Source organism: Tyto alba, unplaced genomic scaffold (assembly GCF_018691265.1).
Source record: "Tyto alba isolate M040663 unplaced genomic scaffold, T.alba_DEE_v4.0 Super-Scaffold_5, whole genome shotgun sequence".
NCBI lineage: Eukaryota > Metazoa > Chordata > Aves > Strigiformes > Tytonidae > Tyto > Tyto alba.
This window is the reverse complement of record NW_024881326.1, coordinates 20,370,276-20,396,066: the sequence shown is the minus strand read 5'-3', so window position 1 is coordinate 20,396,066 and position 25,791 is coordinate 20,370,276. Positions and strand designations below refer to the sequence as shown.

Below are 25,791 nucleotides of genomic sequence, written 5' to 3'. Positions count from 1 at the left end.
CCTGTTTACCAAGTAGTAGATTCCTTCCTGGGGCCTCAAGTACAGGACCTAGGAAACTCCATGCTTTTCCAGGGATTTGCCCCAGCAGATCTGGATAATGGACCAATAGTCTCAACTCACTTCATCCAGGTTTTTAATTAGATAAGCTATGCGAGACCATACTGGCTGACACAGCTCTGCTCCAAGGGCACCTGGTGCCCGAGAGGAAACATCATCTGTAGGGTCATCTTCATGGGAATTGTGCCAGCTCTTTTGGATGAAATGTGGACCATGCTGAACCTTTTGAAAATGCTACTGTGGACTTTTATAAGGCCAACAACATCACCTGGACAGGAATGGGAAAACCAGTGCTCTGAAGTGGTTCACTGAAGCTGAATTGATTTATTCTTGTGCCATGCTCAGCACTGGAACATGGCAGTAATACCCTTCAGGGCAGGAGATGAGCCCTAGGACTGTAACTACCCAGCAGGTTTCTTGTACATGGACATGTCCTCTCCAATAACACCCATGGTGCCACTTCAAGCTTAAGCAATGGCACATCTGGGGACCTTCAATTAAAGGGTTACCCAGAGCAAATAAACAAGCACTTGCACTTTGGAACTATTGACTGAACTCCACCACCCGAACAATTTGTTACCGAGAGGTTTGGGCAGTGGGAAGAAGATGGCAAATATCCCCCTCGTACTCTTCATTTGTCTTCTGGGAGCTTGTCTTGGTACCAAAAGTACAGGTGGGTTCATTTAAAACCTAGGAAGTCCTTCACTTTTTGGTGCAGGGGGTTACTGGCACAGGTGAAGGGACAGTTTGTCACCTGATGGTGGGACAGCTTGTGCAGTCTTGTAAGAGACAAGAGCTCAGAGGGTTTACTGTGTTTCGTAGCTTTTCTCTCTAAAGCGCCAGTGTTTTTATTGGGAATTAAATAATAGTTTTTATGTTGATTTTATGCAGAATATGTCACAGGGATTAACTTTAAGAATGGGATTTTTCTTAAACTTTTTGCAGCTTTTAAGCATTCAGAGCTTGATTCAGCCATTTTAGAATGCATGTACCCACACACAGAAGGAAAAAACAGGGAGAGCGTTGCTGGTGGAGTAACATCCACACCTCTTTGCGTGCCATCACTTTGTCCTGGAGTACAAACAAATACTCACATCCATAAAACAGTCATTGGATTTGCCACTGTGAGAATTGTTTAAAGCCAAACCCAGCGTGAATTTAACGAAGACTGTAAGATGCAGCCAAAATTGTAGACAAGATAGAGTAGTTGATGGATGTGGGCAATCACACATAGTAATGCAGGCTGTTGCTTGATTTATCTGTAGCAGCAACAGTTCCAGCAGAAGCTGGTTCACATCCAGTGTGAGTACTTCTCTGGTGCAAGGCTGGCCTTTCTTCTTTCTTTAAAACATTGCAAATAACAGGTTAAAAAAAAAAAAAAAAAAAAAAAAAGCCTCTTTCCAAAATGTTTGCTTAGCAATGAAAAGTGAGCAGAACCTCATATCAGTACCAGGTGTGCCTCCAAGAAAATACTATACTCAGCTGGCAGGACAGGTCTGCCCCCACAGCCCCTTGGCCCAGAGACCCGTCTCACTCTACCAGATACTGGTTCAGATTTTGAGAAGTCATGTGTGAATATATTCTTGGTGTGAGGTTGGTTTCCAGCCAGGGCGAGTACCATGCCTGTGACCCCATGCGGCCTGCAACCTTCAGCTCAAATCAAGTTTTGCTTGTAAAGCAGCATGTGGGATCGGTAAGCAACAGAGAAAGCCTAGAGGGATCTGACAGAGGCGAAGCTGCATCCATTAAAATGAGTCCTCATCCATTAAATGGGGTAATTATGGTGCCTGGCACTCCCCAGCGGGAAGAGATGCAGGAGTGGGTCTAAGGCAGCCGCCTCACTTCAGGCGGGGCGACGTGTGGCTGCACCCACAGCGGGTTCCCCCGGCACTAAACACAGGGAGAGCCCAACACGGTTACAAAACCATGGCAGGCTGCTCCCTCGCTCTCACCTGAGCCTTTTGTGCCGGCGTGGGGATGAGCCGGAGGCTGCAGCCCCTGTGGTGGGGAGAAGGGGGGCAGGTGTCCTCCAGCAAGGCTGTGCCCCCATCCTCTCAGCCCCCTGCTCGGCCAGGGAGGCTGGCTCGGGGGTGTGCCTGCCTGTCCCACACATAAACCACAGCCCTGCAGCTGGGAGGGGACCAGCCACCCCACGAGGGCTGCAGCGTTTGAAACAAACCTGGCTTCTTCAGAGGCCGGTGCTTCACCCATCAATATCTACTACCAAACAATTAGATTAAGGTCAGGATTTTAACGTGCTCCGGTTTTAACCAAAAAGGGGAAGGCAGAGGTGCAAGCTTGCTGTACAGTGATTAAAAGCGTTGCAAAACCAATTTGTCCAGTCTCTTGCAGAGAGATCTTTAGGTGAAGGGGATGGTTACACGGTCAGTGGCATGGTGTAAATCAGAGCAACCCATCTGGGGCTCGTGAGTTCAACAAAACCGATCCTCTGTGGGTTCGGGGAGGCTGGGATCTCCTCTGGATGGGGGCAGCAGAAATTAGCCATGAGAAGGAGCGAGTGGCTGGTACTTGCCCTTCACTCCCTGCCCGCCTGGCTGAGTTCATGCTCTCCTTAAGCCCCTGAGGGGCCAGGCCCACATGTACCTGAACCCCATCCAGTGCACAGCCCCCAGATAAAGGTCTGCGTCCAGGGTGGCCACCAGCAGTTCCAAGAAGAGCTGTTCTACCGTGCCATCTGGTGACAAAAAAGGACATGGCTGCGAGCGCTAAGGAAGGGTGGAGAGCGAGGAGAGGCTAGGGAGGCAAAGCGGGAAGCTCCTCTGGGTGAATAATGTCTTTTTTAGAGCAGCGGGATGGAGGAAGAGTGTTCAGCAGAGGCGGGAGTCTCCGAGAGGGGGGTGTCGTGGGGTGACTGCTGCTGGTGACCCTGCCGATGGGGCACGTGGCCCTGCCAGGGGAGCATGCACGGTAACACCATGACAGGACTGCAGGTCCTTGTGCCCTCCACCGGGCAGCCACCATGGGAGGGCTGGTGGCCACAGGGGACATCCTGCCTAGACTGGGGGTCCAGCAGCTCTCTGCCCGTGGTTTCTGCCCAGGAGCTTGGCCAGCAAGTTGGAGGTTGATGCACACCACCTCATTGGCATGACCTTGGCTCGTGTCACCCCTCCTGTGGGCAGGGAACGGTGGTACCCAGGCACAAGGGCAAGTGTGAGGAGCAGGGAGAGAAGCAAACGGCCTGTGGCTCCCAAGGGCCTCAGCTGCTTGCAGAGGCAAATGGCCTTTCACAGCCAAAACAGACAGAGACAGTTAAAGCAAGACAATTTCTGTGTCCAAACAAGACTTCAACCAAGCAGCAGCATGAAAAGCCTATTATTTTCCCCACTCAAATAGCTTATTCCAGTCTGGGCATCTGTGATAGGAGATACACCATCAGCTTTAGGGTATTTTAAGCATCAAACTTCAGTGTTCCTAATCACCCTCTCGCCATCAGTCATTTCTGTATATCAACTCCTTTGACTCTTGGTTCTCCAGATTTGATCCTCTGGATTGTGCTTAAGTTACACATCAAAGAAACCTCAAGCAGATGATAACACTTCTGAAACGTCCCTGGCCGTGGGGCAATGGGGGGCTGTGAACACATGCAGAGGGCTTGCTTTCTAGGAGAACAGAGCCCTGAGCCCATCCTAGCTGCCACGCATGACAGCACATGTTCCTCTCTAGCCCCTATTTTTTTTTCAAATTGCAGTCTTCCTGGAGAACAAAGAGGCAAGCTCAGTTCTGCACAGGCAAAAGCGAGCCAATTCAAACAGACTGGAAGAGGTTATTCCCGGGAACCTTGAGAGAGAATGCATAGAGGAAAAATGCAGCTTTGAAGAAGCCCGAGAAGTGTTTGAAAACACAGAGAAAACAGTGAGTATCACTGCTGCAAAATGGGAACACCTGATTCCCCCCAGCCCAAACCCCTATAAGCCTTTCAGGTGAGGAGGCACAGAGGGGGAAGGAGGAGTGAACAGCAAGGGGAAACCTGCCAGGGCCAAGTGCAGCATCTATTGTGTTTTATTCTCATTTATGACACATCAGTTGGGCTGGGGAACTGCTTTAAAGATTTGTTGATCGCCACTGGGATTAGATATGGTTGTTTTCCTGCAAGTCTTTTGCTTCAGCTTTAAACTCATCCCTTTACTACTTCAGCCAGGCAGTGCCCAGAAATTAGAAATCAAAAGAAACTTCTTTTTTTTTTTTTTTTTTGCCTTTGCAGATGGAGTTTTGGAAAACATACATTGGTAAGAGCTGCTTTCTTTATGTTTAAATTCATAGTACTCATCTCTTAGTGCACAAGTAGCAGATGTTTATTGAAACAAATGTATTCCAGCATTCAGAAACTGTGTTATGACAGAGCTAGTCAGAGTCACACACCTTAAATCCAGCAGCCACCCAGCCTTAGCCTGTCCCATTTGTATATAAATTTGTCTTGGTTTGGGCTGAAATAGAGTTAATATTCCTTTTCAGGGACTAGATGAGTGCTGTGTTTTGGATTTAGCTTTGGGTTTGGTATGGGAAGAATGCTGATAGCACACTGGTGTTTTCAGCTGCTACCGAGACTCCAAGGACTCTCCGACTCCCCATGTCCTGCCCGTGCGCCAGGGCACAGGGAGCAGGGAGGGAGCACGGCCACAGCACTGGACCCAAATTGGCCAAAGAAATATTCCATATCATGGCACGTCATGCTCACTATATAAAGGAGGGGTGGTTGGGAAGGAGCTCTCTCTCTCGCTTCTGGGAACGGACTGGGTGTTGGTCAGCGGGTGGTGAGCAATTACACTGTGCATTGCCTGTTTATATATTTCTTTTTGTTTTCCCCCTATCATCGTTATTGTTCTCATTTTATTGCCATTATTATACTGTTCTATCTCAGCCTGCGAGTCTCCCTTCACCCCTCTGATCCCCTCCCCCATTCCCAGGTGGGGAGGGGGAAGGGAGGGTGACCAGCTGCGGGGGTTGGCTGCCAATCAGGCCCAAACTACAACAAAATTGCAAACCAAAAAAAAAAAACAAAACAAAAAAAACAACCAAACAAAACATTTTCTTTGTTCAAAAAAACTTGCTTGAATAAACTTCCAAAATGTCACAGAACAAAACCAGTTCACACAGACCACTGGATCCACTGAGCCCAGGTCACACTCTGAGCTTCCAGTTTCAGTTGTGGAATACAGTAAAACATGACATCAATAATTAACACCCCTTCAGCAAACAGCAAATGCTCTGTTCTCGAGCAGAGATCTCCAGTTAAAGCACAGCCTCATGTGAGCACAGAGTGAATCCCTAGAAATGCCATATTGAAGTGGAGCCTCAACATGATCATAGCAAACAGCTGTTTACAATTCACACCAGTGGTCCCAAACCCTTGCTTCTCCACCAGTTTCTTTGCACTATCTATTTTTTCCTGTTCAGCCTCCATCCCCAATGTCTCCTCACTCCCTTACCAAAAAGATTTCAATGCCCACTAAAACATCTGAAACTAATTTTAAGGACATTTCAATAAATGAACTTCTTTGTAGATTGGCGAAGCGCCCAGAACATCTCACTAGAAAGCCTTAAATAATTCAGATTATTCAGTCCAGACTATAAAATAAAAAAGTTACATTTGCATTGTTGGACTGTCCTCTGAAAAAACAATTGATGAAACTCAACACTGCATTTGTTTCCCTGCCACTGTAACCAATTAGCTTTTCAAAGATAATGAATCCATATATTTCCCTATCATCTAAAGTGCCTGGTTTACTGTTCAGTTTACAAGCTGCTATTCCCAACATGTGCAGCCCGCAGGAGCTGACCCCTTGCACAGCACCCAGGTGGTACCAAGCCCCGATTGTCCTCACCAGGCAGCAACAACAGACACGATCCTCACTGTATGTGCAGCCCCTGACGCCCTGTCTTAGACAGGCAAAACCATTTTGCCCCTGTTTGCAATCCACCCTTTGCTCTCCAGCCCATTCCTGAAAGCACCATTAACAGCTGCACTTACTGACAGGACACAAGCGCATCAAGACATTCCCCTTCCTCCTTGTCTTTCGATTTCAAAGCACACTTCCCTATAATCTAACTTCACTGACTTACTCTACCAAAGTGATAGATCACTAATTTTGCAATACTGGGTATTTTTATTAAAGCATCAGCTTCTCAGCTGTAGGAAAATGTGAAAATAAAAGCTCTGACATAGAAAGAAAAGTCTATATGGGTTAATAGTGGTACAAGACTTAGAAAGAAAGGCCAATGACCAAGGGTCCCAATCCTAATATACAGAGAGGTCTCCAAATGCAAGTGGAGCAGCCCAAACCCTCAGAGAACAAAGACAGTAGTGTTAAAGTCATTTAGATTAGGAAATCCTAACCGCTCTTGAGGAAGTAAACCTTCTAACTTTGTCTAACTTAGCCAAGACATGGGGTCCTGTTGAGATGTTGCATGAGGGAGACTGAAGAGGAGTTTCTGCTGAAACAAGCAGAATTAACCCACGCAGGACAGGGTGCATAAGTAGGACTGGGGGTAAATCACTGCTGCTGCTGTTACCCCAGTGCTGATGATGTCTGGTGTGCACTTGGGTGCCAGGATATGACTTATTTTCCATTGCAAAGAAGGAAGGTGTGCAGTCTCCAGGGCTTGGTCGGCACCAGCCGTGGCGGATGCTCATGTTTGTTAATTCTCCTGTTTTCTCTCCAAGATGGAGATCAGTGCGACCCCAATCCATGCAAAAATGGAGCCGTTTGCAAGGACGCAGTAAGTTCCTATGTGTGCTGGTGCCCAGCTGGGTATGAAGGCAGAAACTGTGAGATAGGTATGTACCGGGGACTCGTCCCGTGGTTGTTCTGCCCTACTTGAAATCCCATCAGATCAAAGTGGGCGTAGAGTTTCATACTACTAGAGAGCTGTTTCAGACACTTTTTGCCTTGCTGTAAGGCACTGCACGAGTGTGCAAACTCAGCCTCTTGGCAATGGGATTGCAGGGGGGGGGACATGCTTGGGGATACAGGAGGGAATGTCTCTGTCCTCTCCTGCCCTTGATGGAGCCCCAGCTCCACCTCTGCTGAGCACCGAGATGCCTGCTCTTACGCAGGGTTCAACAGAGACTCAGGCTCAAGGTCTTTTGTTCAGCACGCTGCGGCTGCCAGCGTAAATGTTGACACAGAGACCTTCCTTTATCTCCCCAGCACAAGCCTTTCCGGGGCTGCTCGTCAATCAGGGACGACGTGTTCACCTGCTGAAAGCAACAGTTTTCCACTGACCCCGATGGGGCCCCCATGCTCTCGCCCCTCCTCGCCATTTCTCACACCAGGCTGGGCAGCAGGTGCTGAGCAGGGCAGGATTATTGCACTCTCCTCGCAATGGCACTCCGCTAAATTCATAATTATAATTATCACCATCAACCTTGATTCTGAAGGCAAACAAAAGATAAATATTTTCCTGATGGGTTGAGGAGTTTATGAAAACCAAACAGCTGATAATTTAAGCAAGAGGGATATTCAGCTCTTATATTTATAATATAATCAGGGGCTGTGCAACTCGCATAATGTGCTAGACTCAGTGCACTAATAAAAGATTCTCTTTCTAGTTGTGCTTCTGCTCTGGCAAGAGAGGAGTGTACGTTAAAAAGAGCATTTCAAAGCTGCATCAAATTTAAATAGTCTCATTGCAGATTTCTCGTGGAAGTGAGACAGGAACAAAAATAGAGCTAGAAGTGAGGCGTGAAAAGGAGCTCTGTAAAAATAGTAAATGATGGCATTAAAATGGCTACAGGAAGGGAGGTGTCCTTGAGGAGGTAGGAGTGGAGTTAATCTGCTGTGAAGTTATTTGAAAACTCACTGAGAATTAAAAGGGTGCCTGTGGATTAGTGGTTTCCCACCTCAAGGGATGGTGTTCCTGCCACAGAGGACTGCGAGGTGGGGTGGGACAAGACACATGTAAGTCACAGGAACCTCGCCGTGCCTCAGCTCGGGACCCTTTTCATCAAACGTCCTGCTGAAATGGGTCTTCCATGTCGGGCTGGGATGATTTATCAGTGTGTCAGGAAGAACATATGGCTTTGCTTGAGGTTTTACAGTTGGAGCCCAGCAATAATCCCAGGACAAAGCCCTTGTTGGGTTCAGGGTTTGTTCCCATTTGACTCATGGTAGCATCCACACCGGGGCTGGGTTGCCATAAGCATTGGCGGGGGGGGGGGGAGGAAAGCAGCATGATGGTGGGGAAATCACGTGGCTCATAACCAAATATTTGCAGGAGTCCTTTACAGTCAGGCTGCCAAATTTCAGATAGCACACAGTTGTTGGAGGCAGGAGGCTGTGCCAGGGCTCGGTGGGACCTCTCATAGGGCTGTTCCTCAACCTACCTTCTCGAAGAGGTGCCTGGTGCTCCTTCATTACGAGCAGGGATGTGATGTGGAAGGAGAACACTCTCTTTGCAAACACCCATCCATTTTCCATAGTCTGGGACAACTGGAGTGGGTTACAGGCCAAGCTCAAAGGCCCAAGTCCCAACAAATCTCTGACCAGTCGTATTTCAAAAGAGTTTTCACAATTCTGTTTTCATTTCTTTCAGACTTCACTTGTGCTATTAAAAATGGAGGCTGCAAGCACTTTTGCAGACATGACCCACCGCACAAAGTTGTATGTTCCTGCGCCGCTGGATACAGACTTCATGAAGATGGAAAGTCCTGTGAACCTACAGGTTAACTTTTAAAGTGTTTTTAAGAGATTTGGGTGAAAGTTTCAAAGGTCTTGTCCTGTATTTAGATACATGAATCTCATAGAAATGCAATATCCTGTTGGAAACTGGCCTTAGTTTCCTTTTTTCTTACAATTTTTCCTACTGTAAATCCTCCTGATGGTCTGTTTCATAGCTGGCCATCACACGGTGCCTTATAATTACCCGAGCCGGGTGGAAACAAGTGAAGCTTTGTGGTGGTGCTGTCCTCCCAACAGTGCGTATCTGCACACAGAGACCCTCAACAGGAACTAGACTCTGTGGTTTAGCTGTGGTATTGAGTGCAGCGGAGAGGAAATGCATTGCATGAGGTTGTAACTTCATAAAGGGCTAAAGAATAGCTGGTTCTTGTTATATCCCCCAAGTTTATCCCACAGTATCTCTAACTACACTGACATGTGCAATCCCAACCCACCACAACACAGCAAGTTAATTGGGCATGAACATCTCAGAAGCACATCTGGCAGAGGAAAGAGGAGACTGAGAAATATTTTGTCATCTAAGGTCAATTTAACATTTGATGCTATCATACTTCTAACACCTGAGAGTGACAGATTTGCACACCTAAGCTAGCATGAAGGCACCTGCACAGGTGAGTTAGTTTCTGAAGGTCTGAGAGCTACATCCAGGAACACTTTCAGCTCCTGAAAGTGCTGACTTTGAGCAATCAGTGTAGAAAGTATCTTAGGCTGGGAGTCCTTCTGTTAATGGAGACCATTAAGAGGTCAGGCATGTGTTGCCCAACAAGCCGTATCACTTTCGCTGGACCAGAAAGTTTTACTGTTAGCAATAAGATCATCTTTCAGGTTGGGTAATTGTCCTTCCTGCAAAAGTTTAGCTTATGTTGGCTCTGAAACCCTAATTTCCTAGCCTAACCTCATGGGTCGTGCTTGCCATCACTCAACACTTATTTAAGCCCTGTTCCTAAAGCGGACTGTTTTTTTTTAAAAAAAAAAAAAAAAAAAAGAAATCTCAGTAATCCACACTTATATCTGATTTTACACCAATGTTTGTTTGCACGGTGCTGTCAAAAGCTTTTCAGATGAAAGACAATGCCTGATGCTATTTACTATTTTGACTGCCACTATCAGCAGGAATTTGGCATGCACTGCGTAGGAGAGAAATGAGAAGAGCTCATCTGAAATGAGCCTACAGACGAGATCTTCATTAACGGAGAAAATCTACAACCCTTTTTAGAGTTTATTAATGTTTTCCTCACCCTGGTGCCAAGCTGGATTATCTGTACAATTGGCAGATATTATTTCCTGCCCTTTCCCAGCTGGACTTTTGTTGCACTGGAGTTACTTGCTGTAGAAATGTCAGCCAAGCGCCCGGCTGCCAACCGCAGCAAGCTTCCCAGGTATGCACCTCAGCATCCCGCGAGATAAAGGCACAGCCCCACCGTCCCATCAGATATGCACTCTCTCTCACAAGCTCTCTTCTTTTTAAAAGCTGTTCCGATATAATTTCGAAAGCCCAGAAACAATTTATGCTTTTGCTGCTCTTCCACATAACCTGCGCTGCAGCTCAAGGGCACAGGGGTCTCTGCACGGAGAAGGCGCAGTCGGCCCACGGCTCTGCGTCTCCCGTGTCGGTCCCAAAACAGGGTGCTGAGGCGAGGCAGCACCTGCCTCCCTCGCCTGCTCCTTTGATCGCTGTAACTCCCAGCGTGACGCGCAGCCAGTCGTAACCGTGCCTGTTTGTCTCCCAGTGCCGTATCCCTGCGGGAGGATCTCGGCTCCTGAAGCGAAGAGCAAGCTCACCCGAGCCATAAACACCTTTGAGCACTGGAACTTCACCGCCGATGACCAGGAGGATGCTCATGACGAGGTGCTCGATAACATCACGGAAAGCAGCACTGCTGCCACCACGAAAATCACACCAGTAATTAAGACGGGCACCCGGGTTGTCGGTGGATCAGACAGCATGAGAGGCGAGGTGCCTTGGCAGGTACTGGCTATTTCCACAGCCCTCCTGTAACCCCAGCGATCGCTCTGTCTATTCATTTCCTTCTGAATGCAGGGTCATCTTACATCCACATTGCCCAAAGCCCATCTCTCAGGTTAGTTTAGCAACGGATCTCAAGTCTAACAGGAACACAGCTTCTTTCTCCTCACAGTTTTATGCCACAGCAATAAAGCTTGCCTGGTTAGGCCTCTACCCTGACAAAAAACCATAGAGGACAGAGTCACAGCAGCTTCATCTGGCAGGGTCCAAAGGATCTGCTTTTGAGCTATAGCAACAGATTCCCCAGCAGTCCATGAATTTACCAAGGTTAAGCTGAAGGCTGACGGTGGGGAGCTTTGCAAGGCACAATGCAGCTTACTCTTTGGCTCCATCAGTTTCAACAGATCCATGATAATTTATACCAACAATGGATCTGTCCTTGTATGACATCTACCAAATCCAGATGCTCTTTCTTTACCCAACTTGCAACACCCTAGTCAACTCTACCTCACCAAAAGTGACATTACAGGTGAGGGGGGGCTGCAAAGAACCCTCCTCCAACCCACGACTCTGCAAAAACGTTCAAATTGTTGTTAAAAGGGAAGTTAGCTCCTAGCTTGGATCTTTTACAAGGTCATCTACTGCCCTTAAATTCTACTTAGTGAGCGCAGAAATCTCAGTGGCTGAGAGTGCAAATAATAAAGCTAGACAGATTTTAAGAATGGCAAATCTCTTTCTGTCACAAGCTCTGGCACAGACTGACACTGGTGATGTCAATGAAAAATTGCCCACGCAGGGATGTAAATGCCCATTCACGCAGATCAGCCGATCCTTCTATATCTGCCAAAGCAGCAAAACAGGGAGCAGGGTGTATGTAGGAAGGTCAGGAAAGGCATGTGCCCTCCATTTTGGAGCTAAAAAAGCCAGAAGCAGCAGCAGCAAATTTTTCAGGAGGTCGTGTTTTGTGTCTGAAAGGAAGAGGCCGTACCACTGCCCTAGCCACACAGAGATTTCTGGCACAGCCTTTCACGGGGGAAAGCAAAGGTGATGCTACACAAACCATGCATTCACTGTCAAGAGAAGAAAGAAGGTTAAATATGAGAAATCAGTATCCATAAAGAAAGTAAATTCACATGCTACAAGCCCACTTAGTCTGGCTAGTCAGCTGTGCTCATGGAGACTTTTACCTCATCAGGCACCCTCTAAACAATAATTTTGGTTGTCCATTTGCCAGCTGGCAAAAGAAGATGCTCGGCCTGCCGGGATCCAGGCAGCATCTGGGAGGGGTGCTCCCTTGCCCCCTGGGATTTGGGGGTGGCTGTGAGGCTCAGATCCCAGAGAAAGGCTTTACTAACCATGCCCTCCCGCAGCCAGGGGATGGCCAGGGAGTGCCGGGGGTCAGGGGTTCCTGAGCAGAACCCACGCTGGACACGGGGGAGTGGAGGGGACGGCTGTGGGCATGGAGGCATGCTGGTGCATCGCCACGGGCGAGCTCTGGCCTCTTCCTTATGGATACTGAGCTCTGTAAAACGCAGCTGGCTCTGCCTAACGAGGCATCAAATGAATGCGTGGAAAGTGTTTACAGTGACAGGCCACGGCACGTGAAAGGAATGAAATGGGTGAATTATAAAGAAATCCTCCTTTTAAACACAGTCCACTGAGTCAGATGATCAATTTAATGAGAAGTTTTAGCAGAAGGGATGTCCTTGCTTGTGCCTCATAAGTGCTGAGGCAGATGCCCAAATGAAATAGGTAGTTAAGATTTTGTCCCTAGTTAACTAGTTAAGACACTGGCAAGACACTTTTAGGAGGTGCGTGTGAAAGCGCTTGTATTTCAGACACTCAGAGTTTTAGGCTGAGGTTGGTGTTCGGGGCTGTCTGCCCTCCCAGCCCGGCAGCAGAGGGATGAGAAGCACAACTGGGCACTGTCACATTGGCCACGCTCTGCGACAGGGCAGGGGACAGGGGGGCACGGGCCCGAGGAGCAGCACTGGCTCTGGACGGCCTAAACGCAGCCTGTCCTATAGCCAAAAACCACCTGCCCTGCATCCCAACTCTTCTTCCCCACCGCTTTACACAACCCCAGGGGTGTGATTTCCTTCTGCCCCCCCCAGGTTCATCTGGTGAACAGCCATGACGTGGGCTTCTGCGGCGCATCCATCGTCAACGAGAGATGGGTGGTGACGGCGGCGCACTGCCTGCAGCCAGGAGACAACGTCACCGCCGTGGCAGGTGGGCACCTCGGGTGGCATCGGGACAGGGGCGTGGGACAGGGCACGGGCCCAGGGCCCCGGGAGACCTCCACCACCACCGTGGGCACCAGCGTGGCACGAGCGGCTTTAGGGCACCGAGGCCCCGGTTGCGGATCGCAGCCTTTTTAGCATCCCGGGCTCAGCCGGTACCTCCACCTCTGGTGGGAGCAGTGAGCTGGGACTGGCTTTGGTCCCAAAGCCACGGCGCTGCTGGACCACGTTGCAAACACAGCTCAACCCAATCACAGGCATGCTCACCCAAGCCAGAAAACACCCCAGGCTGCCTAAAAGCCCAGTGGACTTCAGTTAAAATGCTGTTTGTGAGCTGGTGTGATGGATTTTTATCTCTCCTGGCCACATAGGACCTCACCTAGGGATTTCTGCTCTTCTTGGGGGTCACACTAAGTTTTCACACGACTCTCAGAGAATGGATTTGTGTGGCTGGCACAAGAGGGGCACCTGACTAGCTCCTTGAAAGGAGACGACTACTTTTTCTCCTAACTTCTTTAGAAATAAATAGAATTTATGGATTGAAGTAGAGAAACCTGGCTGGCATGTGGGAAAGTGTGTTTTTACAGGAGGGTCTCTGGGGAGTTAGGCAGGGGCAGGGTGGCCAGACTGCACAGCAAGTGGTGCTGCCAATTTACAAAACAAACATATCTCTGCTGGAAAAATGGTGTTTCCCCCTGACTCTTGGTACCCAACCGTTCCAGACTAGGCAGCCTGCTGACAGCTCAGCCCTGGCTCTTGGCAAGCATCATAGTGCCACGTTTCACAGCCGTGGCAGGATCAGCTTCCCCAAATTATTTGTTTCTCCCCTGTATGGATACCTATTATAGGAGGGTTACACTGATAGGTACAGGAAAGGAACACCGATATGGTTAGTAATTGCTGCAAGCAGCACTGAGAGGAGTCATGGAAGAACCATGCTTTCTGATTAAACACTATGAAATAGATTAGAGGCAAATGACATTCTACCTGAGCCCTGAAGCACTGAGTTTATATCCACAGAAACATACTCATCAAGAGGGCTCCAGCTGCATCTTCATCTTCCACGTTAACGTGGCCGAGCTCCTGGGAGTGCCTGGCTGGGCCCTAGAGACCGAGTGCCATGGGGCTGGGCACCACCTGCCCCGTGCTGGCAGGATGAGGCTCACAGCTTGCACACACCATTTTTTGCTATCTACTTTCAGACAGTTTTGCTGGAAAACCCAGCACAAAGCCAAGCCTTGCACCCACTAATGTGAGAAAGTACAAAATGCCCAGTGCAAAAACAGTCTCCCCCCAGAAAAGCACATTTCCACCTGGACAGAGGTTTTGTGTTTGCTGCATCTGCGTATAAACTGCCTCTCCTTTTAGGCTCTCTCCTGCATGTCACACACCCCCTCCATCTAGGACACAGTTATCAGCCAGGTCCCTTCACACCACTCTGCAGCAGTGCCGGGTTTCCAGGGCAGGATTTTGGACAGGCAGCAAGTCAAGAAAGCAATACACAATTTTGCAGGGCTCCAGGGACTATTGAATTTGTGCCTGCACCATGTACGCTGCATGGGCAATATCCGATTCCTTCACAACCATTCATGTTACATGTTCAGCTTTGTAAATATCATCCTAGGAGGCCCCAAAATTGATAGCAGGGGGTGGAAGAAGCGTTCCCCTCCCCTGTCCTTCTTTGCCTCTCCACTTTCAACCCTGAAGCATATTTTCAGGTCCCCAGCAATAGTAAGCAGCCGTAGCATAAGAAAAACCTTCTGAAAGTCTCCCCCACATCTGTCTTGCGTTTACACTGTAGAAGTGCAGCCTGTGAAGAAGCTGACATTCACACTCTGCTGCAAAAAAACCCCTCACAGAGCACATCAGCAGCACCAGCCACCAAACCCGCCTTCATCAGGCACCAGCACGAACGTGAACACAGAAAGCTGCCTCACCTCTCTCGCTGGGCTCCGTGCCGCTCCTCGCAGGCAGACGCAGCAGACACAGGACACTGCCAGGGCCAGGAGTGCTGCAGATATTGTTTAGAGGAGATCGTATATTCTGGAGATTACAGCAAAGCATGTAGAAATACCGCAGCAGGGGTTAAACGCACCCTGCGCCTCTTGGGCTGCGAGAAAAGTCATCCTGCTCTTGAGCCTTCAGCACAGCCAGTTCACAGGCAGGAGAGGGGATTCGGCTACAGACAGACCCAGTTGCTGCCCGTTTGCTGACCCGAGACCACAGAACATTTTTCCTTCCCTCTACCTGTTACACAAGCCGGGAGGGGAGGTAACAGGCTGCCGGCAACTCAACCACAGGAGCCTGAAGCTGCTGGCAGCACCTGGCAATCGCAAGCAGTTGAGCCTCGTGAGGGCAATGGGGACACAGGGACCCCTATGAGCAGCAGTGGGGGGTGAGGGGTGGGGGGTGGGTGGCATTTTGTAAGCCCCTGCACCCCATTCTGCCCCGTGGTTGTGTATTTTAGAGAGGGAAGGTCAGGTTTCTTTTTGCTACGAAATTATTTATTTTAAACAAAGACTTTTAATTCTAGAGGCTTTCCCCCCCTTAGATGAAAAGGCAACACCCCCTTACGTCTCTTTGATGCTGCTAAATCCCGAGAACAGCCACACTGCTACGAACCTTGGCAAAAGCACCTGGACCTTTGGCACTTGGCTGCCCAGCGCATGCCCAGTGTCACATCTGGGGGTTCAGGTCTTGCAGGCTGTGGGAACCGAGGAGGTGCTGCCGCGGGGGGGAACCTCCGGTGCCCTTTGACAAGGAGCAAGCGGCCTTGCTGGCACCGGGCTCAGAGCAGCCTGAGGGCTGGGGCACGCAGCGCTCGTCCATTTGCAGCCACTCAACTGGGCTGGTGTTGCATCGGGGTGGTGTCGTCGGGCCACGATCACCGGCCCAGCCACGGACGGCTCCAGCCTGCGCCGCGCTTGTCTCTGCAGGTGAATACAACACCAACGAGGATGACAACACGGAGCAGCGGCGTCAGGTGGTGAAAGTCATTCCCCATCCCACGTACAACGCCACGATCAACGAGCACCACAACGACATCGCCCTCCTGGAGCTGGACCGGCCGCTCAGCTTCAACAGCTACGTCACCCCCATCTGCATCGGCAGCCGGGAGTTCACCAACGCCCTGCTGAAGCACGGGACGGGCACGGTGAGCGGCTGGGGCAGCACGCTCTTCCGTGGCCGACCGGCCACCGTCCTCCAGATCCTCAAGGTGCCCTTTGTCGACCGGCCAACCTGCCTCAAGAGCACCTCCACCACCATCCTGCCCAACATGTTCTGCGCGGGCTTCCCGGCCGGGGGCAGTGACACCTGCGGGGGGGACAGCGGAGGCCCCTACACCACCGAGATCGAGGGCACCTGGTTTCTGACGGGGATCACCAGCTGGGGCGAGGAATGTGCCAAGCCAGGGAAATACGGCATCTACACCAGGGTCTCCAAGTACCTGAAGTGGATAAAGGAAAACACGAGGCTTACCTAACCCACGGGAGGTAATGCTGTGCTGTGGGATGGACTGGTTCGTTGAAGAGAGAGCGCAGCAATCTATGCGTTTTCCAGAAATTGTTGCGTTTTAATAAACATTTCTAAATAAACCAATTTCTGCTCTTACAAGGCAAAAGTTGAGAGAATGCAGTGGAAATCTGGTAATGAGGAAATAAAAAGCCCTTTTAATTACTTATGGCTACATTCCTGAATGCTGAGATGGTGTAAGTCCCCACACCCCGAATGCAGAGGCTGGTGTGGATGAGCTGGGGCAGGGCTCACACATGCCCCGGGCCAGCATGCCGCTGGCATTGCCCGTGGCTGCTGCACAGCACCGCAGGCAAGGGCAGCCCAGCAGGCACTGGTACCTCGAGCACTGGCATCCAGTGTCACCCCATAGGAACCCATGAGGAAGGTGAACACAAAAAGCATTGCACCCCCAGCACCCTTGGCCAGATGTTCTCACACTAGCCAGGCTGAGATGGATCATGTGCAGCAGGAAATGCTCCTCCTGCTTCAAGACAACATAAAATTGTCTTTTTTAAGTGACCTAAAATCTGTAAAAAACTCATCTAAAGGTAGTGGCAGGCTTTATGCTAATGATTTCTGCAGAGTCTTGTTAGGATTACGAAGAGAACTGCTTAGTGCTCCTTACCAGTCCTGGTCTCCTTATTAATTGTGTTAAATTGGACACTGAGGCCATGGGCGCTGCTGGTAGCGATCGAGCTGGAGCACTGCCCTCCCCACATGAGTTTGTGGGATGTCCCCTGGGAGCAGAGAGCTTGGGACACCCCAGTGTCTGGGCTGAGCGGGTGGCAGAAACCTTGCTGGGAGGTGACAGCCCCGTGCCCGGGGGGAGGCTGCGCTGCGCAGAGCTCCTCTCTCGGGCTGGTTCTCACGGGCTTAGTTCAGCTCCCAGCTTCAGGGGAAGGGAAGAATCCCAGAGGATGGGAGGTTGACCTCTGATCAGCGCTGGTTTGTCTCGTATCTCCTTCCCTGGAAAACTCCAGGGGTGCCCGGGGAAGCAGCGTGCCCTTTGGGAGCTGCACCCCACGACGCCTGGAGTGGGGAGCCCCCCCTGCACAGGCTTCGCCACGCTGCAGGACCACGGCACGTCCCCACAGGCAGAACCCCACTGACAGGGGCCTCCTCCCTCCCGCCTGGCCAAACGTGCCCCCAGGGCCCCCTCTCCCCCCACACCTCCTGCAAAAAGGGCTGTTGATGCCCCCCCCCCATGAGCACAGCCCAGCGGTCCCCAGCCCAGAGGTCCCTCCCGGCAGCGCTGGCCGGTGCTGGGATGCAGGGAAGGCTGGTGATGGAGACACCCTCAGCCAAGCCAGGATTTTAATAGCTGTTATTTCAGGCGTCAGTAGGAGCACTAAGGTGCCTCTCTCAATTCCATTGCCACCACATCCAGCAAGAAGGTAACGGGATCACCTGCCATTGATTATTTTTAAATCAAAATGCATGTGAGAAGGTTACATTTGTTCCAACAAAATTAAATAAAACCAACACTGCGAGAATGATCTTGTTTTTTCTCTAGAATTATAGCAGAGGTGTCTTTGGACAGAATTGCATATTCTCATATGAATTTATTTAACAACATTTTAATCTTTAAATATAGATTTAACACATTTTTTTACAGGTACATATACAATATAGTTCATTTAAACTTGCAGTCAGAGAAAATTCTCTACCGTAATTTATACATATACATGAAGAGCGTAGTTCAACAGCATACTTAAGGTAACATACCATGTCGTGTGCAAAGTTTCAAATGTTAAAAATCTCAGACTGTACATTCAGATTTGCAGAACTTATCAACCTCATAAATTAATAAAAGCTTAGATTTAAAACTATGGAAGACAAAAAAGATTAAAACCGTTTAATATGCAATGTGTGCTACGTCTGAGACCAATATTTACAGTTGTACCTCAAAATGTGTACAGTTACCACAACTGTTACCACTATAAACAGCTCCCACAGTAACTTAAGAGACTCCTACTTTTCCACCTAGCAAGTGCATTGTGACCAGTTTTAAAGTAGATGGAATAACCTTCAGCGACTTAAAACCTCTGTGCTGTGATTGCCAGTGTCTGAAGAACACTGGGACCTTTCTAAGTCTTGCAGTGTTGCTCAGCTCAGACTCAGCTGGTCACATTTTTGAGGGTGTAGGGGGGTTACCCATAATAGTGGCCACCCAAACTGCAGAAACCCCCACCGCTGCATGGCAGGGAACCCCCCCAGGCAACCACAGCCTTCAAGCAGCTCAACAATCCCTTCGTACAAAAAATGGTCACCAAAAAAAAATACCCTGGTATCTTCTAACCTAACAACTTGGTGCTATGTCTGAGAATCCACGGTTCACGAATCAAAGTCAGATCACAGAGGTCCCCCTTTATTCCACGGTATAAAACATTTCATTTGACAGGACAGAGCAAATTCACTACTGCATGCATACTATTCACCCTGCTCTCAACACAGTCAGATGCTCTTTGCACACATCTGCTTAAAAGTCAAACCACCTGTACCTATGTGCTACAAAAGCAAACTAAACAAAGAAACACAAAATTAAATTATGTGTTCAATCTTCTTTTTCTTTCTCAAAAATTCAATAGATACATCAGTGTTAAAGTTGCTGAAAAGTACAGTCTTACCACGAGAACATCATTAGTGCAAACATGGACATTTAACTTTGATTTATGGCACATGTTCCAAAAGTACATACATTTAATGTAAACTTCAACACTTGCTAGATACAGGTTTCAGCTTTGGGACGCTTTGGGACCCTAAGTGATTGGTGACAACCCTGAGTTGTCAGTTTGACCTGATCCAAACCTCACTGAAATCGATGGGACTGACCACAATGGGCTGGAGTCAGACCCTAAGTGCAAAAAGAGGATCTTTAGCATTATTGCATCTTTGCATGTGAGTCAGCCAGATGATGCTCTTAACAGAACATTACATTCACATAGCTGAAGTACATATTTAAGAAGAATCCATTCATAAAATCAATTAAGCAGGACATACAGCTTCTTTGTTTGGTTGGGTTTTGTGTTTGGTTTTTGGTTTTTTTTTTTTTTTTTGGTTTACCAAAAACTCAACTCTTTTATTTGGAATTTCAATAGTTGTTAGCTAATAAGTAGGTAAAGCCTTCAACCTGTAGAGGAAATTTCAAGCATCTAAACAAAGTGTCTGGAAACTGTAGTGTACTTCTCTGATGAAACATGATGAATGTCATGGAAAAACAGGAGGTAAAATTAATAAAATACTGTACTTTCCACAGGAGAAAAAAAAAGAAAGAGCAGAGAATGGCTTCCTTTATGACTATGAGAAGCTGCTTAGGACCCCGGTCCCGTTCAGTGCAGATGAAGCTGTGGAGGTCTGTGAATGTGATGAATAGTACAGGACAACTCCAACTATTGTGCTATTTCTCTGTAACACTTAGTTGAAAGCTTCCAAAGAGCATCGAAAATAGGATGCTACTAGTTCACCCTTAATTCAAGGGGAACTAAACTTTCTTGTGTTACACAGGGCAGCATCTATAAAGTAATGAAGAATGATGTTAATATCAAAGCATCTTATTCCAAGCAGCACATTGTTCCCTGTAATCATGTAACATTTGTATAACATAAAAAAAAATAAGTGCACTCCTGCAGTTCTCCCTAAAAGCTGAACTCCCACTAGCTTCGGTGAGAGCCTTGTCTAGGGCAGGACCACAGGGTTTGACTCATTTCCATCATCCGTCACTTGATTATCTCAGCGTGGCCAGCTGATAGCTTCACTCGACTCCTTATTTTGTCAGGCTCAAAATGGTTTTCTACAGCATTACAAAATAACTGTTCTGTGAAGCTGGCCAGTATCGCAGGTTGTACAAGGAGACCCTGCTTTATGTTTCAAAGGACATCCCTCCCCCCGAAAAACAACATTACCTTTAATGGACCCTGCATAAATACAAAAGCCTGTGGCTGTAGTCATTAAAGTGCATGAGTAATAGTGCAAACAGCTGTGCTGCATCCGCGAAACTACAAGTGGCATTTTAAACAGAGCTTCGACAAAACCCGCGCGTTTCAGCTACCGTGCTTACGCCAGCCTGCAAGAGCTCAGTCATGTACAAGCCTCTCGCGGGGCAGATTCAAACCACGCAGCCTAGGGAGCCACGTCAAGGGTCGCCTCCAGCTCACCACAGCCGAGAGGACGATCCCCACCGCCCTGGGCAGCAGGAGCAGCAGATGGGAGAGCCCGGACCTTCGGGCGCTACTGGGGGGGAAACCTTTGCTCAGCTTTATCGCACAGAAAGCACACACAGGGGATCCCCTTAAGGCTTGGAAGAGATAATTTGGCAAGTGGGGTGTTAAAACAAACCAGGAGAGGGGCTGGCATGTAGAACAGGAGCCTGTGTCCTCCTTAAACAGAGCATCCTTCCACACCTGCTTGGAGTGCTCCTTGCCTTTGGGCTCAAGTCAAATTCTGCTGCGCTACTTTTCTGCTGTTTAAAAGGACTTGAAAATTGTAGCAATATTTCTTTATTATATATAATAATTAAAGGCATTTATCACTGCTTCCATCTTCCATTTTAATCCCTTCTTTTATTCAGGCTACTCTATATCACGCTCTCTCTAAAATAAATCAGTCTCACACAACCTCCATGCAGCGAGTGGAAATCGGACACTCGCCCTTCTCTCTGCCCAGCTTTTAAAGGTCAGGTGAAAAAAGATGAAAATGCATTGGCCTCATTTTGCTCTGATGTGAAAATTCAGGGGCAAACAACATGTTTCCTTTTTGCTTGCATCCGATTAGCACTGCTGAAGAAAAGAAGAGCAGGGACAGAGCTTAACCTTGAGGAGAGGGGAGGCTACCGGTGCTGGTGGACACGAGCACTGTGTCACTGAAGAGAAAATGAGTCCTGCGTCTACTTTGGGTTACAGCAAAGATCATCGTTTCTGGCATCCCTGCTCTCCATTTGCTACAGAGCGGGTGCTGCAGCGCAGCTGAGAGGCGAGAGGCCTTTTCCTTCACTGACACAGACGCTGTCAGTGCTGTAAATCATGATCTTTGGCATGTTAGCAACCAGCAGTCTCACAGAAATGTTTTGTCTCTTGCCCGACTGTGGAAAAGGAGTTGGGATTGTAATGCTGCAGCCCTCACCTTCCCCAAGATGTGGGTCTTGCGCAAGGGAAATAAAGAGATAATCCTGCACCTCCTTGTTAATGCAAATAAAAAAAATCAGTTGACCAGGCAATGCCTGATCACTTTAGCAAAGCAGCTTAAACTAGCAACACACAGAGTAAATCTCAATACTAGCTATTGTCTGAATATTGCTTTTTCTGAGCAGAGTTCTCTTCAAACATTCTCCATTTTGAGATCTGCACGTTATCACCTGCGATACAAAACTATTTCTGTGGCATACACATAATCAAATCCACCATGGATTGCACAGGAGACAGAATAAATCTATTCAGAAGAAAGCAGCAAGGACTAAACTCAGAAATTATGGCTAGAGGCACACCAGAGGGAAAATCAGTTCTCAAAATGACCTCCAAGCCAGCCATCTTCCTCCCAAAAAGCCTCTTGGCTTATATCCAGGCCAAGATTTACAAAAAATTTAATAAGGTTTCCCCCCCACACCTTTGCAAAGGAAGATCTGGACCAAAATACTAGTTTCATCGACAGTTACATCATATTGGCAATAGTAAACACTCATCTGTAAGGAAAATTACCTATGCAACTATGAGAGGAGAGTAAGAAAAATAATTTGTGGGTTCGTTCGGGTGTTGCAAGTTCAGCTTTGCACAGAGGCTGTCCCTCGGCAGGCTGGGTGCAGGACGAGAGTGGATTTGCAAAGCTGGCAATGGTAGGGGAGTGGGGCATTGACCAAAACCACATTGGATAACTTAAAACGTGCAGGAAAAAGTTCCCTGTTACTCCCCTGTTATGATTTGTACTGGCTCAACAGTGGAATAATTAGCAGGAGGGGAGAGGATGAGCTTGTAAGTGTGCAGGTATCCCAACCTGTGGTGGGTAATTTTTGTTAGGGCCACATTATAAATTGAATAAAAAAAAACGTTAAGGTAAGGGAACCATTTCATGTATTCAGCCAAAGGCTTTGCTCTGAAAACAACCCAAATCCCAGACTTGTATCAATTCTGGTTATGAAACTGATTGGAGATATATTTTTATTTATTGGAAGGACCTGAAGCTGAGCAATAACAGAGGCACTACCCCCTGCAGAAGGCCAGGACTGCCTCTCCCCCAGCTCTGAAGCGACTTCAGCACGTTCTAGCTCTTGGGGACCCCACATGTTAATCAAGTTTACCCTGCTTATATGCAAAACAGCATTTCAGCACAAGCAGCTAATAATAACTGAGGGTTACAGTGCTCCCTCCTGCCCCTACTTTTCTCTACAAGCTTGGCTGCCTAATTCTCCCTCTGCTATATTGGAGCAAGAGCTCCATCTTCTGAAGAAGCAGAAAAGAGCCCAAACGAGACTGCATCCCTGAGCAGGGAGTGGTACAAAGTCACCTGCTGTACAAAATGACCAGTCCACAGTGGAAAGGGAATTGCTAAATGCAAAGGTACTGTTTGAAAATCAGTTTTCAGAGTGCAATTACATTATGGCTATAAGGACATATCACTGAAAAGCTCTAGGAATAACTCTAGGAAAGAGCAAGAAAACACCCTACATCATCCTACAATATTGCCTGGAGTGCATGTAAAATTAGAATCATGCCTAGAGACTGCATACATGATCAGCAACAGCGAGAGAGAACAGAGTTAATCTGAAGAGGGAACACAGAGCCTCAGTGCTGAGCCTAGATCCCGGCAACACGACTGCAAAGCGTCTGGGCAGCGGCGTGAGACTTGCAGGAGGAGCCTTCTGCAGCTTCGCCTTGTGAAATTTCTCCTTAGTTTGTACTCAGCAGCTTTGTAAACCAGCCTGGAGCTGCGGGTCTCTAGGCTCTGGGGGAGATGATCACTGACAAAGCAAACCAGTATTCAAAGTTTGCTGGCACCCTACTTTCTTGATGCATTTATGGCTGGAGAAAGCTCCTGCACAGGCTGTGCTCCAGGACTCAGCAAGGTGTGATAACCAGACTTGCTGAGAAGACAACACATAGTGCTGCAGGGTGGGAGCAGGCCAAGGGGAACCCTCTCAGCTGTGCTGCTAGCACACTGCAAACCAGCATGAAGTCAGAAAACCTCCCAACTGTGAAATGTGACTGCCCTGCAACAAAGGGGATAAAAAAATACCTTCTTGTATAGGAAGGATTTCACTGAAATATACTGTAAAACCATCAAGAGCTGACTGGAATTTTAAGCCTTTTAGAAGGCTTCCTTCATATTCATCAGAACAATAGATTTTGACAGAAAGGAAGAATTTAAAAAGAAATCTACTCACAAAATTTGTTTCATATGGCCATAACTGGTGGATTCTTTCCTTTTTTTTTTTTTTTTTTTTTTTTTTTTTTTAATTGGACTAAATCTACGTGGGTTTCCTGAGCTGCTCCCATTGCAAACCCTGGTCTCCCGTTTCCAGTGGACAGTATGGTGATGAGGCAACACAGAGGGGTGATGCTGCATACACGGCAAGGGTGACAGGATGCTCTTAAGGCATTTTCTTGTGTCATCTGTTATGCTTCCCTATCTGTTTCTATGTACATTTACGGCTAGAAAATGAGAAATATGACTTTTGAGACTAGAAGCCTTCTGCTGAAACCTGGTAACCTGTTTATTATAAACTTTATTCTAACGATGGATTAACAAGCAGGCAGCAACGAGGGCTATAGTGAGGCTGCAGAAATGAAGCATTCCCTTCAGAGTGCTGGGGGTCAGGCCACAAGGTCTTTTGTAGCAGGAGATTTTTGCCTAAGTACCTCCTATTCACACAGGGTTTGAGCTACAGCAGCGAGTAGGCAAAACAGTCATGGGAATCCCCGGTCAGACTCCGTCTCTTCTCCCAGTGCTCTTGCAAAGAAATCTACGTTTTTAAATGCTTGGGTTTAATTTACTAGTTCCTAAAGTCACAGAAATGTCTTAAGGTGTTAACAAACAAAAAAAAAAAAAGCTTAATTTACTACTTTTGCAGGCTTTTTGGAGTAGCTGCTTTCTTTTTTTCCAGCAGAGGCATGTGCAGCCAGATTTAGTACATCAAGTGTAATGCAAATGGCTTAAAAGACCTGATTGGAGTTATGAAATATTTCTGCTAGACGTGCTATATAATACCTGCAACTTTGGCGTTCCGAAATCTGCAGTCACCAACTACTATCTGCAGACTGTGGACAGGAATCCAGCCTTCTTTTCTTCTGTTTAGGTTTTTCACCAACCTTTGAATGACAACGGTATTAGTAAAAGAAACAAACCAACCCAGGAGCAGTTTGATATGAGCACACTCGACAGAACTGCTGGTGCAACCAACAGTTTGGTCAGACCAAGGAAGCATTTTAACAGGAGCTGGGCAGGCATTTAAAGTATTCTTCCCACTTGAATTTAGGAACCTAATTAAAAGACCCAGACTGGGAGCACAGTTGCCTTGGGCCCCTCTAGTCAATGGAGGAGAACAGGGCTCCAGAGCACGAGTTATCCTGCCTGAGACCTCCAGAGATGCCAGTTTCCCTCCACTGACTACCAAGGGAGCCAAGGGCAATTACTTTCCTCACTTCTCTGCTACTAAGCTAGACTGGTAGGATGAATTTAGTCAGGGTACTATAAATAAATTCAAGCCAAGATGTAGGCAGCTGGAAATACTCATGCTCATAAATTACATTCCTCTGTCTCACTCATGCAGTGAAATCTGCTCTAACAAGTAAGTTTAGTGTGAGAAATCTCCGCTTGGCACTGGCCAAAACTGCCGTGAGAGGTGGTGAGCATTCAGCAAAACTGAAATGCTTTACATCTTGCTTTTGCCAACTACAAACTGAATTTTGCAAAATGCTGTTGGACTAGATGAACATTGTAGGTCCTTTCCAACTGAAATTATTCTATTCTATTCCATTCCATTCTATTCTATTCCATTCTAAATTTCCCTTGAAACGCAAGGGCTGTAGATGTCAGCCAGAAATCCTCCACGGGGCATATGTGTCTGTGCATTTATGGGCCAGTGCCTGCACACAACTGATCCAGGTTCCTGCTAACATCACCCTTCCCATATCCTGAACAAGGCACTAGCACGCTGCGCTCTCTCCTAGTGAGGCCCCCAGCCTGGCTGATGAGAGCTAGTCAGAAATCAACCTGGAAAGGAAAGACAGCCAGAAACCTCAGCCAAATTGCTGCAAAAATCAGAAGAGGGCACACTGCCCTCTGAGACAAGGAGACTAATGGTTCAACAGGCAGGAGGCTGGGA

At 47.9% G+C, this 25,791-nt stretch overlaps 3 protein-coding genes across 3 annotated transcripts in view; 1 reads left to right on the top strand and 2 right to left on the bottom strand.

Moving 5' to 3' along the window:
• Positions 1 to 15,148, bottom strand: part of FGF13 (fibroblast growth factor 13) — a 330,099-nt gene extending 314,951 nt beyond the window's left edge. Inside the window, exon 1 of the mRNA XM_032982736.2 lies at positions 14,903 to 15,148. Within this exon, the coding sequence (XP_032838627.1) occupies positions 14,903 to 15,029 (127 nt within the window). The 5' untranslated portion in view covers positions 15,030 to 15,148. The remainder of the gene's footprint in view (positions 1 to 14,902) is intronic.
• F9 (coagulation factor IX) lies at positions 664 to 16,449 on the top strand. Its single transcript, XM_032982735.2, has 8 exons — positions 664 to 730; positions 3,767 to 3,930; positions 4,280 to 4,304; positions 6,740 to 6,853; positions 8,611 to 8,739; positions 10,487 to 10,725; positions 12,837 to 12,954; positions 15,902 to 16,449. The coding sequence occupies exons 1-8, from the start codon at positions 664 to 666 to the stop codon at positions 16,447 to 16,449; spliced, it is 1,404 nt and encodes a 467-aa protein (XP_032838626.1).
• A 1,574-nt stretch (positions 16,450 to 18,023) lies between these two features.
• MCF2 (MCF.2 cell line derived transforming sequence) overlaps positions 18,024 to 25,791 on the bottom strand; it is a 60,241-nt gene continuing 52,473 nt past the window's right edge. The window contains exons 29-30 of the mRNA XM_042807323.1: positions 24,675 to 24,775; positions 18,024 to 19,993 (exon numbers count right to left, since the gene is read on the bottom strand). Coding sequence (XP_042663257.1) covers positions 19,953 to 19,993; positions 24,675 to 24,775 — 142 coding nt within the window. The 3' untranslated portion in view covers positions 18,024 to 19,952. The remainder of the gene's footprint in view (positions 19,994 to 24,674; positions 24,776 to 25,791) is intronic.